The 15085-nt window shown below is 34.8% G+C and overlaps 1 protein-coding gene across 3 annotated transcripts in view; it reads left to right on the top strand.

The window, feature by feature from the left end:
- Nucleotides 1-14782, top strand: part of LOC110602835 (protein NAP1) — a 30310-nt gene extending 15528 nt beyond the window's left edge. For all 3 annotated transcript variants that reach the window (XM_021740410.2, XM_043951969.1, XM_021740411.2), the window contains 9 exons: nt 2100-2245; nt 8516-8597; nt 8874-8984; nt 10306-10431; nt 10526-10665; nt 10740-10836; nt 11571-12562; nt 13042-13254; nt 14117-14782. In XM_021740410.2, coding sequence (XP_021596102.1) covers nt 2100-2245; nt 8516-8597; nt 8874-8984; nt 10306-10431; nt 10526-10665; nt 10740-10836; nt 11571-12562; nt 13042-13254; nt 14117-14612 — 2403 coding nt within the window. In that variant the 3' untranslated portion in view covers nt 14613-14782. The remainder of the gene's footprint in view (nt 1-2099; nt 2246-8515; nt 8598-8873; nt 8985-10305; nt 10432-10525; nt 10666-10739; nt 10837-11570; nt 12563-13041; nt 13255-14116) is intronic.
- Nucleotides 14783-15085: the final 303 nt, after the last annotated feature.

Here is a 15085-nt window from a genome sequence, read left to right as displayed (position 1 = left end):
AGTCAATAACTCAACGATTATAATCCTATACAATGTATACATTTTGAAATTGAAACTCACTTTATATTTTCTACACTTAAAGAATCTTTTCCTTGGATTGAAATTGGTCTAATAATATTTTAGAAAATTTATGCCACTTATTGATTAAGATTATAAGGTCATCTTAATTCCACTTTTAAATAATTCAAGTGTCATTTGATGTCTTCAAAGTTCAGGGTGTTGCGAGACTTTTCTGGTAAAGTTGAGAGATGTAAATATATATTATGCCTCATAAATTTTACAAGTTCAAATGTCGAATAGGTTACGATTTTAGTTTCAGTGTTCAATGAGTTAATACTAACTAGTATAGGGTGTAAGTATATTTTTGGCCTATAATTTTATTAAAATTATAAATACATCTAAAAACAAATATATAAAATTGGTTCTTCGATTTAGTTCTGATTCGCTATGGTTTAGGGATGGTTGTAGTTCATTTCTGATAAAGAATTGGAATTGATCCAAAATAGTAGATGTAAGTTTAGTTTGGTATGGTTCAGTTCTTACAGTAGCTGTTCTTTTTCTGTTCTAGTACAATTGGGTATGGTTCTTCGGTGTTGGATCCCTAGGGAGCATGCACAGCCCTAATTTGTATAACGTTGCCCCCAATATGTAACGGTAACAGCTTACATACAAACAAAACCTTGTGCATAACATTACCACTGATTTATAATGGTAAAAACTGTTACCCTTTGTCTAATGGCCATTATTCTATAAGAGGAAATGTTTTATCTGGCAGTGGGAGAAGCTGCTGACGCTCCAACTCCAACCCATTAAAACACTTCAGCTGTTCTTTTTATTTTTTATTTTTATTTATTCTTTTGTTTGGTTATCTTCAACTTCAACCTGATTGAAAGCAATTCCGAATTTACCAAGTATCAAGGGAAAATTTCATAGAACGGAATATTCTTCCTAATTTCCTTGAAAGAGTGATATTATTATATTTTTATATTTATAATTTGTCTTTAAAACGTGTAAATTTGCTTTATCTTTGGTGGGTAATTTAATTTTAGTTCATTCAATTCTGTTTAGTTTACTGCTTTTTGCAAAATTTCAAAAAATTTGGGTAGTAATTGTCCATTGCAGTTGCATTGTGGCTGTGACAGCCCCAGTTATATTCCATGCCATTTTGACCATTATCGTGTCCACCACAACCATAGTTAAACTCATGTTACTACTGTATTACATGAGAATTTCTCTCTTATTAAAGACAAATTATTAGTTGACATGGTTGAGAAGACACAACAGTGGGTGTTGTTTGAAAGATAAACTTTGTAAAGAAAGAAGAATCTATTTCATTCTAGGTTGCAAGTATTGCTGGGTTCACGTGACAGCTTAAAGAAACTCCATTTTGAACACTATTACTATGTCTGTGTTGCCAAGGTAGAGATCCTTAACAGGCCACTAAATCGGTGGTCTCACTTAACAGGCGGTGGTCTGTAAGTGGACTTCTTGCATTCACAACTTGGAGGAAACCTTCTCTTGTGGATCTAGCTCCTCTACCTTAGGAGTCAGTGTAGGTCTACGACATTATATTTTCGGATGAAATGAAAGAACATTCCACCTTAATGGCCGATTCTAATTTGGAAGTGATGCATCCTTTTATCAGGTGTGAGTGTGACACCAATGTATTCCTAATAAGTGATTCCAACCCCAGTGTGATGCTAGGTTTTGTTATCTTTTTTGCCTTTTTTCCCCTATCCACTCAACTTTTAGCTAATGTTAAAGATAAAATCCTATCTGTTCTTAATTAAGTTGTCAAAAATCTTAAATTTTCTGAGTTCAAGGTTCTGGAATCCAGAGTTAGTCAAAACCTACACTTAATTTTCTGAGCTCAGATATGTTTTGTTATTTCTTCCCTTCGCATGCTAGTGAAAGGTACCTCTAGTATTTATTTATCTATATTTGATTATTGTTGTGTCATGGACAGTTTTCTGAATGTTGTCGTTGGACTTGTGCTTCCTGGAATACTCTTTTTTGTTGGCATCGTTTTCATTCATTTAAATGTTGGCATCTTTATGAGTATGTTGCTCATTGCATCATCACTTGTCGGTGTCAAGCAGGAATTCCGCAAGGATTGGTTGTCAATATTGATGATTGTCACATCCGCTAGGTCTTCTATAAACATAAGACATTTGGAGAAAGCTACTGTCTCCACTGGAAAGGAAGGCTTACTATCAGAAGGAAATGCTGCCTACAACTGGTCCAGGTATTATCAGACTTTGATTTGACATGACTATCATTATTCCCCAATCCGTTACAATCCAAAAACCTTAATTATTGAAATATCTTTGGGTAAAAACATAATTGTACTACTGGGTGGTTGTTAGAAGTGTGTTCAAGACCACCAAGGTTGTTGCACTTCTTAGCCTTATTGAGGCCATTCATTTGGGCACATCTAAAGCTTAGAAGATATGCTAGGCTTGGGGCTTTAGGAACCCAAAAAAAAATGCAAATTTGTATTATACATTGTGTAGAAAGATAATATTTGTTGTCTATTATAATAGAGATTACAACATATTTATACATGAGAGGCTGTATTTAGAAAGGAAAGGAAATCAAACCTATATTCATGCAATCCCTAAAATTAAGTAACTAACACATCTATCAATATTTACTTTCTATATTAACATATTTACTTCCTATAACACTCCCCTCAAATTGGAGCATAGATGTTAATCATGCTCAACTTGTTACATATATAATCAACTCGAGTCTCATTTAGAGCTTTAGTGAAGATATCTCCTGGTTGTTCTCCGATTCGGATATGTCTTGTTGAGATTATCTTTTCTTAGACCTTCTCACGAACAATATGTCAGTCAATCTCGATGTATTTAGTCCTCTCATGAAATACTGGATTGGAGGCTTGATTATCTCACCACAACTTAGCAGGTACTGAATTTGTGAGCCCAACCTCTTCCAACAGTTGACGTACCCACAAGACTTCATATAGGGCTTGTGCCATAGCTCGATATTCAGATTCAGCACTAGAGACTACATTTTACTTCTTACTTTTCTATAAGACTAGGTTACCTCCCACAAGTGGTGTGTGAAGGAATTGGAGATTCTGTACGCAACACCCTAGTAAAAACATCATGGAACGATAATATTTCAGAGTTAGAAAGAATATGAGATTTAGTTGTCTCAAACTCTGAGGGAGACCTGCAAGGAAACTCATAACAACCATTTGCTCTTGTTGAATTTGTTAAGTTTTCACATCTGTACTAAAAGGCATCGAGACATTAAGTTCTTGATACATTCTTTTAAAATCCATAAAATAGGAGGTTAGAGTTCTATCATTTTTCTCAGCTCGATAAAACTCCTTACACACATCATAAATACGAGAAATGTTCCCTTTGCCAGAATATAAAAACTCCAAATAATCTATTAATTCTTTAACAAATTCACAGTATAAGGTTGATTACCTCACTATGAATAGAATTTTGGATCTGTAAAAATAATCAAGTATCATTCCGCATCCAATCTCTCCTAGTTTCATTAATTGGAGGATCCACAGTAAGATGATCATCCATTCCGATACTTCGTAAATAAATATGGATAATTTTGCTCCAATCCAATTTAATTTGTGTTATGTGATTTTAGTCATCACAGGAATCACCTCAGCTACGTGTTTTTAACTTCAGCCATGAGAACCACCAACCCAAAGCAATAGCAATAAAAGAAACACAGAATCAAATAGGACGTGAACAGTACCCGATGTGAACAGTATCTGAATTTGAACAGTACCAAAAATGCCTCCACCCAACACCCAAACAGCAAATGAACCACATATCTGACAAGGGCTGCGAGGCGACTCCGGCGAGGGTGACTGGAGCAGCGACGGACAAGCGACGCACCTCCATGCGCCGGCGAGTGGGACTGTGTCAGAACCTTGTTGCGGCGTGTGAAGCTCACTCGCCGGCCGGACACCCGTCGGCTCTTCAGGGCAGCTTTGCTGGTGCTCCGGCGTCCTTTCTAGATGGGCTGTGAGAGGCAAATGTTACCCTATATGGATAACTCAAAAGAACAGAAGTCCCAAGTCTCCAAAAAAATTTAAATCTCTATAGGCGGCTCTGATACCATGTGCAAAGATAATATTTGTTGTTTATTATAATAGAGATTACAATATATTTATACATAAGAGACCGTATCTACAAAGAAAAGGAAATCAAGTCTATGATCATGCAATCTTTAAGATTAAGCAATTAACACATCTATCAATATTTACTTCCTATAACCTATAACAGTATTATACATTGCATGATGATTTGTGTATGTTTGGGAGATTTTTTTTATTCATAATATAATATAATTTGAGAGAATTTTTTTTAGGAAAAATTATTACTTAGTCTCTATGGTATAGGGAAACTCATTAATTGGTTCCTCAGTTTTGAAAAATACATTGACGTTTTAAAAAGTATATTATTTAGTCTCTTCGTTCATTTTAACCGTTAAATATTTTACTATTTAGTTTTTATGATTTTGAAAAATTAATTAGTTGGTCCCGTATGTTTTTAAAAAATATACGAATTAAACCATCCATATCTGGGGCATCTTAGACTTTTTTACAATACTTAACGGCTAAAATTAACGAAGAGACTAACTAATAGACTTTTTAAAACATTAAGAATGTTCTAATGCATTTTTCAAAATTGAAGGACCGACTAGTGAGTTTCCGCATACTATAAGGACTAAGTAGTAATTTTTTCTATATTATATTATAATTTACATATATATACAGCCCAAAGTACTTAATAGAAAGAGAATAGTAAACCCTACAAATATGTAGATTCTTATGATTACAATATTCTAATCAATATAGGAATGTTGAAGGACTAACTTCCTATTTTTATAACTCTCCTACAATCTGGAACTTGGATGTTAATCATACGATACAAATAGGGGTGAGCATTCGGTCGGTTCGGTTTTGAACCGAACCGAATAAACCGAAAACCGAAATTTTAGTGTTTATAAAAACCGAACCGAACCGATTTTGGTCAGAAACCGAATCGAACCGAACCGGTCTGATTCGGTTCGATTCGGTTCGGTTTGATCGGTTTCGATTTTTAATAATTTTTTTATTTTTTACACTTTATTTTTAGTATTTTAAAATTTAATTAAAATATTTTAATTTTAATATGATTTAATTTCTCTATATTATTGAAAAAACATATTATTATTACTAATCGGTTCGGTTCGGTTTTTTCGGTTTTTTTCTGATCAAAACCGAACCAAACCGAAATCACCGAAATTTTTAAAATTAAAAATCGAACCGAATCGAAATATATAAAAAACCGAACCAAATTTTTAAATCGGTTCGGTTCGGTCGGTTTTTTCGGTTTGAACCGAATACTGCTCACCCCTAGTTACAAATATAATCAACTCAGCTCCATTCAAAACTTTTTGAAGATATCTCTTACTCTCAATTTTAGCATACTTTAACTTTGTTGAATTTTTTCTCAAACAAAATGGCAATCAATTTTAATACGCTTATTCTATTTCATGAAACATAGGATTAGAGGCAACATGAAGAGTATTATCATACTACAGTTTTGCTACTGATGAAGACTTGAGACCACTTGAACTCGATAAATGGGATATCTGTACTATGTCACACAAAGATTGTGCCATAGCTCTGTGTTAAGACTTTGTAGTAGATTAAAACACTACATCCTACTTCTTACTTCTCCATGAAATTGGATTTCTTTCAACAAAGACATGATGATATATTTTTTTATCAACATTGGATGTTTCCCTATCTACATCTGAAAAACATTCAATATTAGAATATTCATAATTTGAATACAACAAACCTCGTCCTAGAGCTCTTTTCAAGTAGCACAAGCTTTGCTTGAAGGCGACCCAATTATTAATTGTTGGAGAAGAGATCAACTAACGTACAAGTACAAAACTAACAGAGTTGGTGTTGTGAAAGGCATTGGACGAGCCGCAAAGTGAAGCGATGTGGCACCCTCGCCTCTCCTAGCTTAGGACCTTAGGTGCACCTAGTTTGCACGAGGCAATGCCTTGGACTAGCAAGGCACCGGGTGATGGGCAGACAAGGCTACGCCTTATTGAAATAGCTGGTGATTTTTTTTTTTATTTGTTTTGAATAAAAAATAGAAAATCCTATCATCTTGATCCAATTAAAAAGGTAGCTACAGTTAAGAACTCTCCTCTTTCTCTTTCTTAATAGGTATGCCTCTCATCCTCTCTCTCTCTCTCTCTCTCTCTCTCTCATCTTCTCTCTTCTTCTTACTTTCTTATCTTCTCTCTGTGGTGGACCTGGCACATCAGATGCACACTGTTGTTATTTTTATTTTTATATTTTTGTTATTTCTCTAATTCTTTTCTTCAATCCTCCTCCTTATCTTCTCATCTCTTCTCCTCTTTTTACGTGGACTTGATGAGCAATATTTATTTATTTACTTGTTTTGTTTCTTTTTACTTTTGTTTTTTCTATTGAATGCTTTTTTTTTTGTTAGATGGGGGTATTGATTGCTTTCTTTTTAATTTTTTTGTTGAGGTGTATAACTAATTTTTTGTTTGTTGCTTTTTAATATTTGTTTCTTTTTGTTAGATGGATGGTAAGGATAATCTTTCTATTTTTCTTATACTACATGGTACCTATGTTGCAAACAGTATGCTTTTTCCCTCCCTTTTCAATATGCTTTTTAACTTATTAAATTAGTTAAAAGTATATTTTTTTTAATAGTAAAATCAATACACACACGGGCCACCTCAATACCTGTGGTGAATAATTTGCCATATCTTATTTTAAGAATAATTCATAAAAGTTATTATCCTCACTAATTAGGAATACAAAATCCATAAATTTATTGCAACTCTAAAAGGGATACTTAATTAGCTAATTAGGAATATACACACAAGTATAATTTCCTTAACACTCCCATTCAAGTTGGAACCTAGATGTTAATCGTGCTATATTTGTTGCATAGTCAATTTATTCAAAGCTTTTGTGTAGATATCTTCTAATTGCTCCCTAGTTTTGACATGTTTTATCAAGATAATTTTCTTCTAAATCTTTTCACGAGCGGAGTGACTATTAATTTCAGTATGTTTGGTCCAATTTGAAATTTTGGATTAGAAGCAATAGGAAAAGAACTTGATTATCACACTACAACTTAGCTAGTAGTGAGGTCTTAAGATGTGCTTCACTTAATAGCTGATATATCCATATTATCTCACACATAGATCATGGGGTAGTTTTGTAATATGATTTTGCACTAGACCATAATAATATATTATGCTTTTTCCTTTTCCATTAACCTATTTCTCTCCAACAAAGATACGATAGTTTGTTCCATAGTTTTGTATTATGATTTTGCACTGGATGGGATTATTATATTATGCTTTTTCTTCTCCAAGGAACTAATTTCCTTTCATCAAAGACACAATATTCCATAGTGGATCTCTGATCCATCTTGGATCTTAGGCAATTTGCATCTGAAAAAAATTCCATATTACTGTTTTCAAGATTTCCATAAAATAGCCCAAGTTTGAAGCTCCCTTCAAATAACATATGACTCATTCTAAAATTTCTCAGTGATTAACTGTTAAGAAGACATGAATCAGCTTATGACACTAGTACAGTATGTGGTATCAGGATGAGTCACTGTAGGATAATATAATTTTCTGGCCAGTCTCTTTTGCTTCTTAGGATCTCCAAATTCGCCATCCTATTTTATAAGTTACAAATTAGGGCAATTGGTAAACTTTATTAGTTAGTGCCCAATTTTTTCTCCACCAACAAGTCAAGGATATATTTTTTTATAGACATAAAGATACACTTGTAATCTCAATACCCAAGAAATATTTTAGCAATCCTACATCTTTTGCTTGAAATCAAGGGTGAAGGAAGGATTTGAGAGATGAAATATCTACAGTGTCAGTCCCAGTAATAAAAAAACTCTAGGACTCATAGACGTACATCTTTGGGCGTTTGTAGTTTGTTGTGCTGTGCCTTCCAATTCCACTTTTTTTTGTACATATATCTTTTCCAATAATGACCTTTGCAAGTTTAGATTGTTGGGTTAAATAATATGGTTGGAGATCCTACCATATTATGCTGCGCAATTCTATGGTTTTTTTCCCCAATATGTTTGGTCTGTCCATGTGTGGTCTTATTCTTCTTGGTTTGTTTTTTTTGAGGTTTTGTTGAGTTTGCACATGGGAAATTTTGTTCGGGAGCTTATTTCTGGAAAATTGTGGAAATGACTTTGGCACTAGATTGAATCCATAATCAGATGTAAACCTCATCTTAGAAAATGGGTATTGAAGGTTTTCAAGAAAACCCTTCTGTATGGGTTCTCATATATCTAAAACAGCCATTCAGTTTAGTGTCTCTTTGCTTCGGTTTGGTCTAATGTGGTTATTCCCTTCTCTATCCAATGTTGTTTGTGTCGAATATTGTCGAAATATCCAGCAATAATGCATATGATTTTTTTTTTCAATGTAGATGTGTTGATGAATTGGAGTCTCAATTATCGAAGCATGGAAGTCTGAGGAAACTGTATTTTTACCACCAGCACCTCACAGCAGTGAGTTCTTAGCTTCTGTATTTATTTTACACTTTTAGGTCTCCAAGATTGGTTTCTAATCATCTTCATTGGGGTTGAGTAACCTCTCTTCCCTCTACACCTTGTGATAGAATTTGGGACTTACATGCCTTAACATTTTTTGTTATTTCTACTGTTACATTTTTTGTTATTTCTACTGTTATCTTGTTTCCTTTCATTTTACAGTCTTACTGCTATGTCTTTCCATTTCATCTCGAAAACAGCTCATGTAATCATGAGTGCACATGATTGTCATAGGTCTTCAGAAACACCATGTTTGGACCAGAAGGACGTCCCCAGCATTGCTGTGCATGGCTTGGCGTTGCTAGTAGTTTTCCTGAATGTGCTTCTGCAATTGTTCCTGAAGAGGTGATCCATCACTGGTTCATTTTTATTTCGGTTTTTTCTTTACCTTTTTTCTGTTGAAATTTAGAATAGTAGAAAAGGAAGTAGAAAAAATAAGATAAGGATTTATGGGGTTCAGCGACTTAGAGCCTACATCCACGGACACAAAGCCTCAGAGGGTTGCATTTTATTCAATTGTCTATTAGCATGTGTCCATATTTGTAGTAGAAGATACAAGATATATATGGCATCCCATGAATTTCTCCTTAACGCAAGCATTGATTAATCCAGGATTTTTCCAATCAATCACGTGTTTTCTCATAATTATATCACATCAATTAAGGAAAATCTCATCAGTTCCTCCATGGGGATTGCTTAGCAAAGACTAAATTCATGGTTTTCCACTAGGCAGTAGAAAGACAATGGAGTAAAGTACAACTATGATCACTGATTTTGCACTCAATTTCCAATGTGGTCTCAAATATTCTATTTGCATAAATTTTTTCACTCAAATTTTAATTTAGTCTCAATTGAAATAATTTCATTGTCACCAGAATCTGGTAATTGTTGAAAAGCTAGTATGCTCTCTCTCTCTCTGTGTGTGTGTGTGTGTGTGTGTGTGTGTGGTCACTGTGGTGTGCGTGTCTGAGTGTCTAAGCACAAATCCAATTTCTGGATTCTTCTCTCTCAAATTTCATCTAGCCTTTTTCCCAAATCCTGCATTTATGTCAGCTTTCTGGTGGGTCTTTCATTGGATTCCAAGTTATTTAGATTCCATTGTAACTGAATGAAGTATTTGTGGCTAAAATTGTAACGGCATGTAAAGTTAAGTGCCAAACCACCAGTGTAATTAGCCTAAATCACCAAGTACGCTTTTTTAACTTTTTTTTTACCTATATATATGTAATTCTTTCAGAAATAGGAAATTCATAAGATGCAATTTATTGTTTATAATCTACTTGAAAATGAATGTGCAGACATTTCCAGTTTCCATCATTGTTCAGGTCAAAACTTCCATTTATTATGATTTGAGGAAATTGATTCCTCATAATATTATTGGAATTCTGATTTCTTTGTAAAATTAATTGTTCACTTGTGAAAAATAGTGAAATGAACATTTGGAAGAATGACTTTTCCTTTGTTCAAGTTATTGGTTGTATGATCTTCATTATTGAATTATGTAGCGGGTAGCGCATGTATCAAATGCATCTCCATATACTTCATTAACCTTTCTGCCTCCCTCTTTTTCCTTCAACTCACACACAAAAGTGTCCTCTATCATTAGAATGAAAAACAAAAGATCTTCAAACCTTTGTGAGCTTTACTGAACATTTACTGTAATCAGGTTACCAAAATTGGGCGAGATGCAGTCCTCTATGTGGAATCTCTTATTGAATCTATCATGGGAGGATTGGAAGGCTTGATCAATATTCTTGATTCTGAAGGAGGGTTTGGTGCCTTAGAGACACAGGTTGTCACCTTTAGTTATTGCGATAACAAATAAGGAATTTTTTATTCAGATTGTATTTATTTATTGACTTATTTATTTATTTTGAGAATTTCAGCTTCTTCCGGAGCAGGCAGCTTTTTATTTGAATAATGTATCTAGAGTTTCAATTCCCTCAGCAAAATCTCCTAAAGGAGCTGTTGGGTTTCCACTGCCTGGTCATGAGAGTTATCCTGAAAATAATAGTTCTATAAAAATGTAAGGCAGTCTATAATATTGTCTTTTGAATCTGCAAGATTGCATTTAGTTCTTGACCTTTATGTTTATTTCAGGTTAGAAGCTGCAATGCAAAGGTTGACAAACTTATGTTCAGTTTTGAATGACATGGAACCGATATGTGTTCTAAATCATGTTTTTGTTTTGAGGGAGGTGAGACATGCCATTTCCTTTTCTTTCTTTCCCCCCGGCCCTCCCCTCCTCCTCTCATCCTTCCAACCCAGTTAAATTTAATTAAAATTAATTAGAAAATGTAAAAGGATAAATGTCGGAATATAGTTCGTGATGGTACCAGCTCCCTTTGCTGTAAATAAGTGTGAACTAAAAGTAACATTTAGAGAATTAGGAAAAGAAAAGCAAGAATTAACTTTAAAAGCATCAAGTTAGCTTTTTAGTTGATTTGCTCTTCCTCGTATTGAACCAAATGATTTGCTCTTCCTCGTATTGTCTTGGTTCTTTCCCTTCACTCATTGTTTTTTTTATGTTTGATTTGACTAATTGTTGATCCAAAAATAAAAAATGTACAGTGTCAGTGGCCTAATCATAATAATGTGTAGATGCAACTATATTCTTGATATTATAACCATGGTACTAAGAAATAGAAATGGTAGAACAAATAAGGTAGGTAAAGTAAAATCATGAACTTATAGGTGAAAGAATTTGTATAGGTAGAATCTCATTTTGGTGAGGTTTCAATCTACTGCTCCACTGCACCAGATAATGAATATCAAATTTTATTTGGGGAACTTGTTTCTTTTTCCCTGTTTTCTCGGAATGCTGACTTCTCTGAGCTGTTATTGCACCAGAGATGTACTTTATTATCATTTTAATTTGTAAAATGCATAGCATCTATTTCTTGGGTTATAAATCTTCAGCTTTATGTGTAGTACATGAGGGAGTGCATCCTAGGAAACTTCAGGAGAAGAGTGCTTGCAGTACTAAAAACTGAAAATGATCTTCAACGGCCATCTGTGCTAGAGTCATTAATTCGCAGGCACATGAGCATAGTGCATTTGGCAGAGCAGCACATAAGCATGGACCTAACCCATGGTATTCGAGAAGTTCTACTCACAGAGGCTTTCTCAGGACCTGTTTCTTCTTTGCATTTGTTTGAAAACCCGACTGAGCAGCTTCCTGGAGCAGCCACTGAAGTTGTATGCAACTGGTACATGGAAAACATTGTTAAAGATATATCAGGGGCTGGAATCTTGTTTACGCCGACGCACAGATGCTTCAAAAGCACAAGGCCCGTTGGTGGATATTTTGCTGAGTCAGTCACTGATCTCAGAGAATTGCAGGCCTTTGTCCGTATTTTTGGTGGCTATGGAGTTGACAGGCTAGACAAAATGATGAAAGAGCACACTGCTGCACTTTTAAATTGCATTGACACATCACTGCGTTCAAACCGAGAAGTGTTAGAGGTAATTGCTGGAAGCATGCATTCTGGTGATCGAATAGAAAGAGAGGCATCGTTGAAGCAGATTGTAGACTTGGATACAGTAATTGGATTTTGTATTGAGGCAGGGCAAGCGCTTGCTTTTGATCAGCTTCTTGCGGAAGCTGCTGGAGTTGTGCTTGAAGAAGGTGCACCTTTGATATATTCACTACTTGCTGGGGTAGTTAAGCATATACCTGGAGAAATGCCTGAAAGGAAAGAAATAAAGAGGATAAGGGGGGTGGGAAGCAGTGTTGGTGTTGTTCTGGATCATGATTCTGAGTGGGTAAGATCAATTCTGGAAGAAGTTGGGGGTGCTAATGATGGTTCCTGGACCTTGTTGCCTTATTTATTTGCAACCTTCATGACATCGAGCATCTGGAACACCACTGGCTTCAATGTTGACACAGGGGCCTTTAACAACAATATGCATTGCTTGGCAAGGTTGATTTTGTTTTTCCACCTATTCAATTTGGTTAACAGGATATTATTCCTGAATCCTGATAAGATGTGTTAAATACTTCCTTGAACATTATGGAAAATACATGTATACGTCCTCATCATTCAGTTCAGAGGTCCTTAACTATCATTTGTGTACAGCTTTTTGGTGGATTGGTTCATTATATATATATATATATATATCTTTTCTTTGAACTGGAAAACTGCATGAACCTCTGCATGCAAAATTTACTTCTATGATCTATGCCGTGGGAGAGGCATATGTTTCTCGACAAACATTAACTTGGTCTCTGGTCTTATTGGTTTGAGTGTTGATTATGTCATGCCTGTTGCCTTCTCCTTGCTTCACCTTTTGAATCATTGACGTATCATAGTGTTGATAGGGTTCGTCCATTTACCCTTTATGGACAAATGGTTTTCAAATATTCATCACTAATATCTACGCCTTGCAAATCAAATTGCAGGTGCATGAGTGCTGTGATTGCAGGAAGCGAGTTTGTGAGAATGGAACGTGAACATCACCAGAGGCTGTCTTTCTCCAATGGCCATGTTGGTGAGGCTTTAGATCCTGAAATACATAGCCGATTGTCAGCAGAAGCAAGTATCAAATCTGCAATGCAGCTTTTTGTCAGATTTGCTGCTGGAATTGTGCTAGATTCTTGGAGTGAAGCTAATAGGTAAAGATTGATGCATACACACTAGTTCATTTGTGTAATATATACAGGAAGCATACGTGCTCTTTTCTCTTATTGTGAGTTGACCTCATGCTAATTTTAGTCTCTTCTCTACTTACCCCTTAGCCCGAAAACTTGCATCTTCCAGGTTTCAACCAACTGCATGGATAATTCTTTACATTCCAGGAAAAAGTGTGCTAACTTTTGCCAATATGTTAAAATCATCACCAGTGCTAACTTTTACCAATATGTTAAAAGTCATCACCACCATATTGAATTGATCTAGATGCATTTAGAATATGTGAACTTCAATTCTGGTTCTTATGTTCCCTGATTATCCATTTATCAGTTTCATCTGTCTCATTCTGTAGAACACTATATTGTGTCTTGTGTCTTGTGTCAGTATTGTGTATTTTATGTCATTATGTTTTTACCATTGCGTTTACCATAAAATCCCTGAGATGGGCTTTATAAAAATCTATTGTAGATAATGTTCTTGTTAATGTATAACAGTAGCAGAAGAAATCATTATTGAACTATTCGACCAAACAAAAAAAACACCATCTTTATTTCAGTATTTTGGGACACATTTATTTCAATTCTCAAAAACTAAGGCAGTTAAGAGTTATATATTTTTCATGGAATTATAAAAGAAAAATCTGTGTTCAATTCATTGTTGCACGTAGAATGTGGTGTTAATTTGCTCAGCTGTCAATAACATGATAGTATTCATTTAGACGAGTAGAATGATGGTAGTTAACTTTTCCTGTTCACTTTTTCCATTTACCTTTGATTCTGCTCTGTTGTCAATAGTTTCTTGTTGTGAACATAAACCAACTGATTAATCTGGCACTGTTTCCCACAGATCTCATCTCGTAGCAAAGCTCATTTTCTTGGACCAACTCTGTGAGATGTCCCCATACCTTCCGAGAAGTTCCCTTGAAGCTCATGTTCCTTATGCAATTATGCGTTCAATTTACAGCCAGTACTACTCAAATTCTCCGTCCATCCCACTAGCATTGCTAACTGTATCGCCTCGCCATTCTCCTGCGGTATCGCTGCCACACGCATCTCCTTCGGTGAAGCAGCCTCGTGGAGATTCAACACCTCAGTACAGCACTAACGATTCAGGATTCTTTAAGGTATCATCATCCCATATTCAGGAACACCCTTATGAAACTGATAGTGGAAACCTTCGCAGCAGTGAAAACAAACAATGGAATGCTCGCCGGTCTGGGCCTTTGGATTACAGTTCAAGCCGCAAGGCTAAATTGGTGGAAGGCTCAACTTCAGGCAGCACAGGTCCCAGTCCATTGCCGAGGTTTGCGGTGTCAAGATCTGGCCCTCTCTTGTATAAATAGAATATGGAGAAACAAAGATGTAGAAATAGGAGGGTCGTAAATTATCCACTTGTAATTTCTCAATTATATATCACAACACTTGATGATAAATTTTTGGCTCATTGTAAATGTATTACTTGTGTTTATTTGTACTTTATATGATTAATTGATGATTGGATTTTGTCCTCTAACCAACCTTTTAAAAGGACTTATAGTTAAAATTTTTAAATATATTTATATTGTTCGCCAAAAGAAAAATAGGTTCCATTTTCATTTAGTAGTAGAAAATATTAAATTTATTAATCAGAGTGAAATTCACACTTGCAGACTCAATTTTTAAAAATTTAGTCAAGTTATTTTTTTTTTTTTTTTTTTTTTTACAAAAATTTAATCTTCACTATATTTTAAACCTCTTGTATTTAAGTTTTCTTATAAATTAAAAGTTAGTTATATAAAAGAAAGCTAAATGGTTTTCAATTTTAACTAATTCTTTT

The sequence above is a fragment of the Manihot esculenta genome, chromosome 16 (genome assembly GCF_001659605.2).
Source record: "Manihot esculenta cultivar AM560-2 chromosome 16, M.esculenta_v8, whole genome shotgun sequence".
Taxonomy (NCBI): Eukaryota; Viridiplantae; Streptophyta; class Magnoliopsida; order Malpighiales; family Euphorbiaceae; genus Manihot; species Manihot esculenta.
This window is presented reverse-complemented; position numbering and strand designations above follow the sequence as displayed.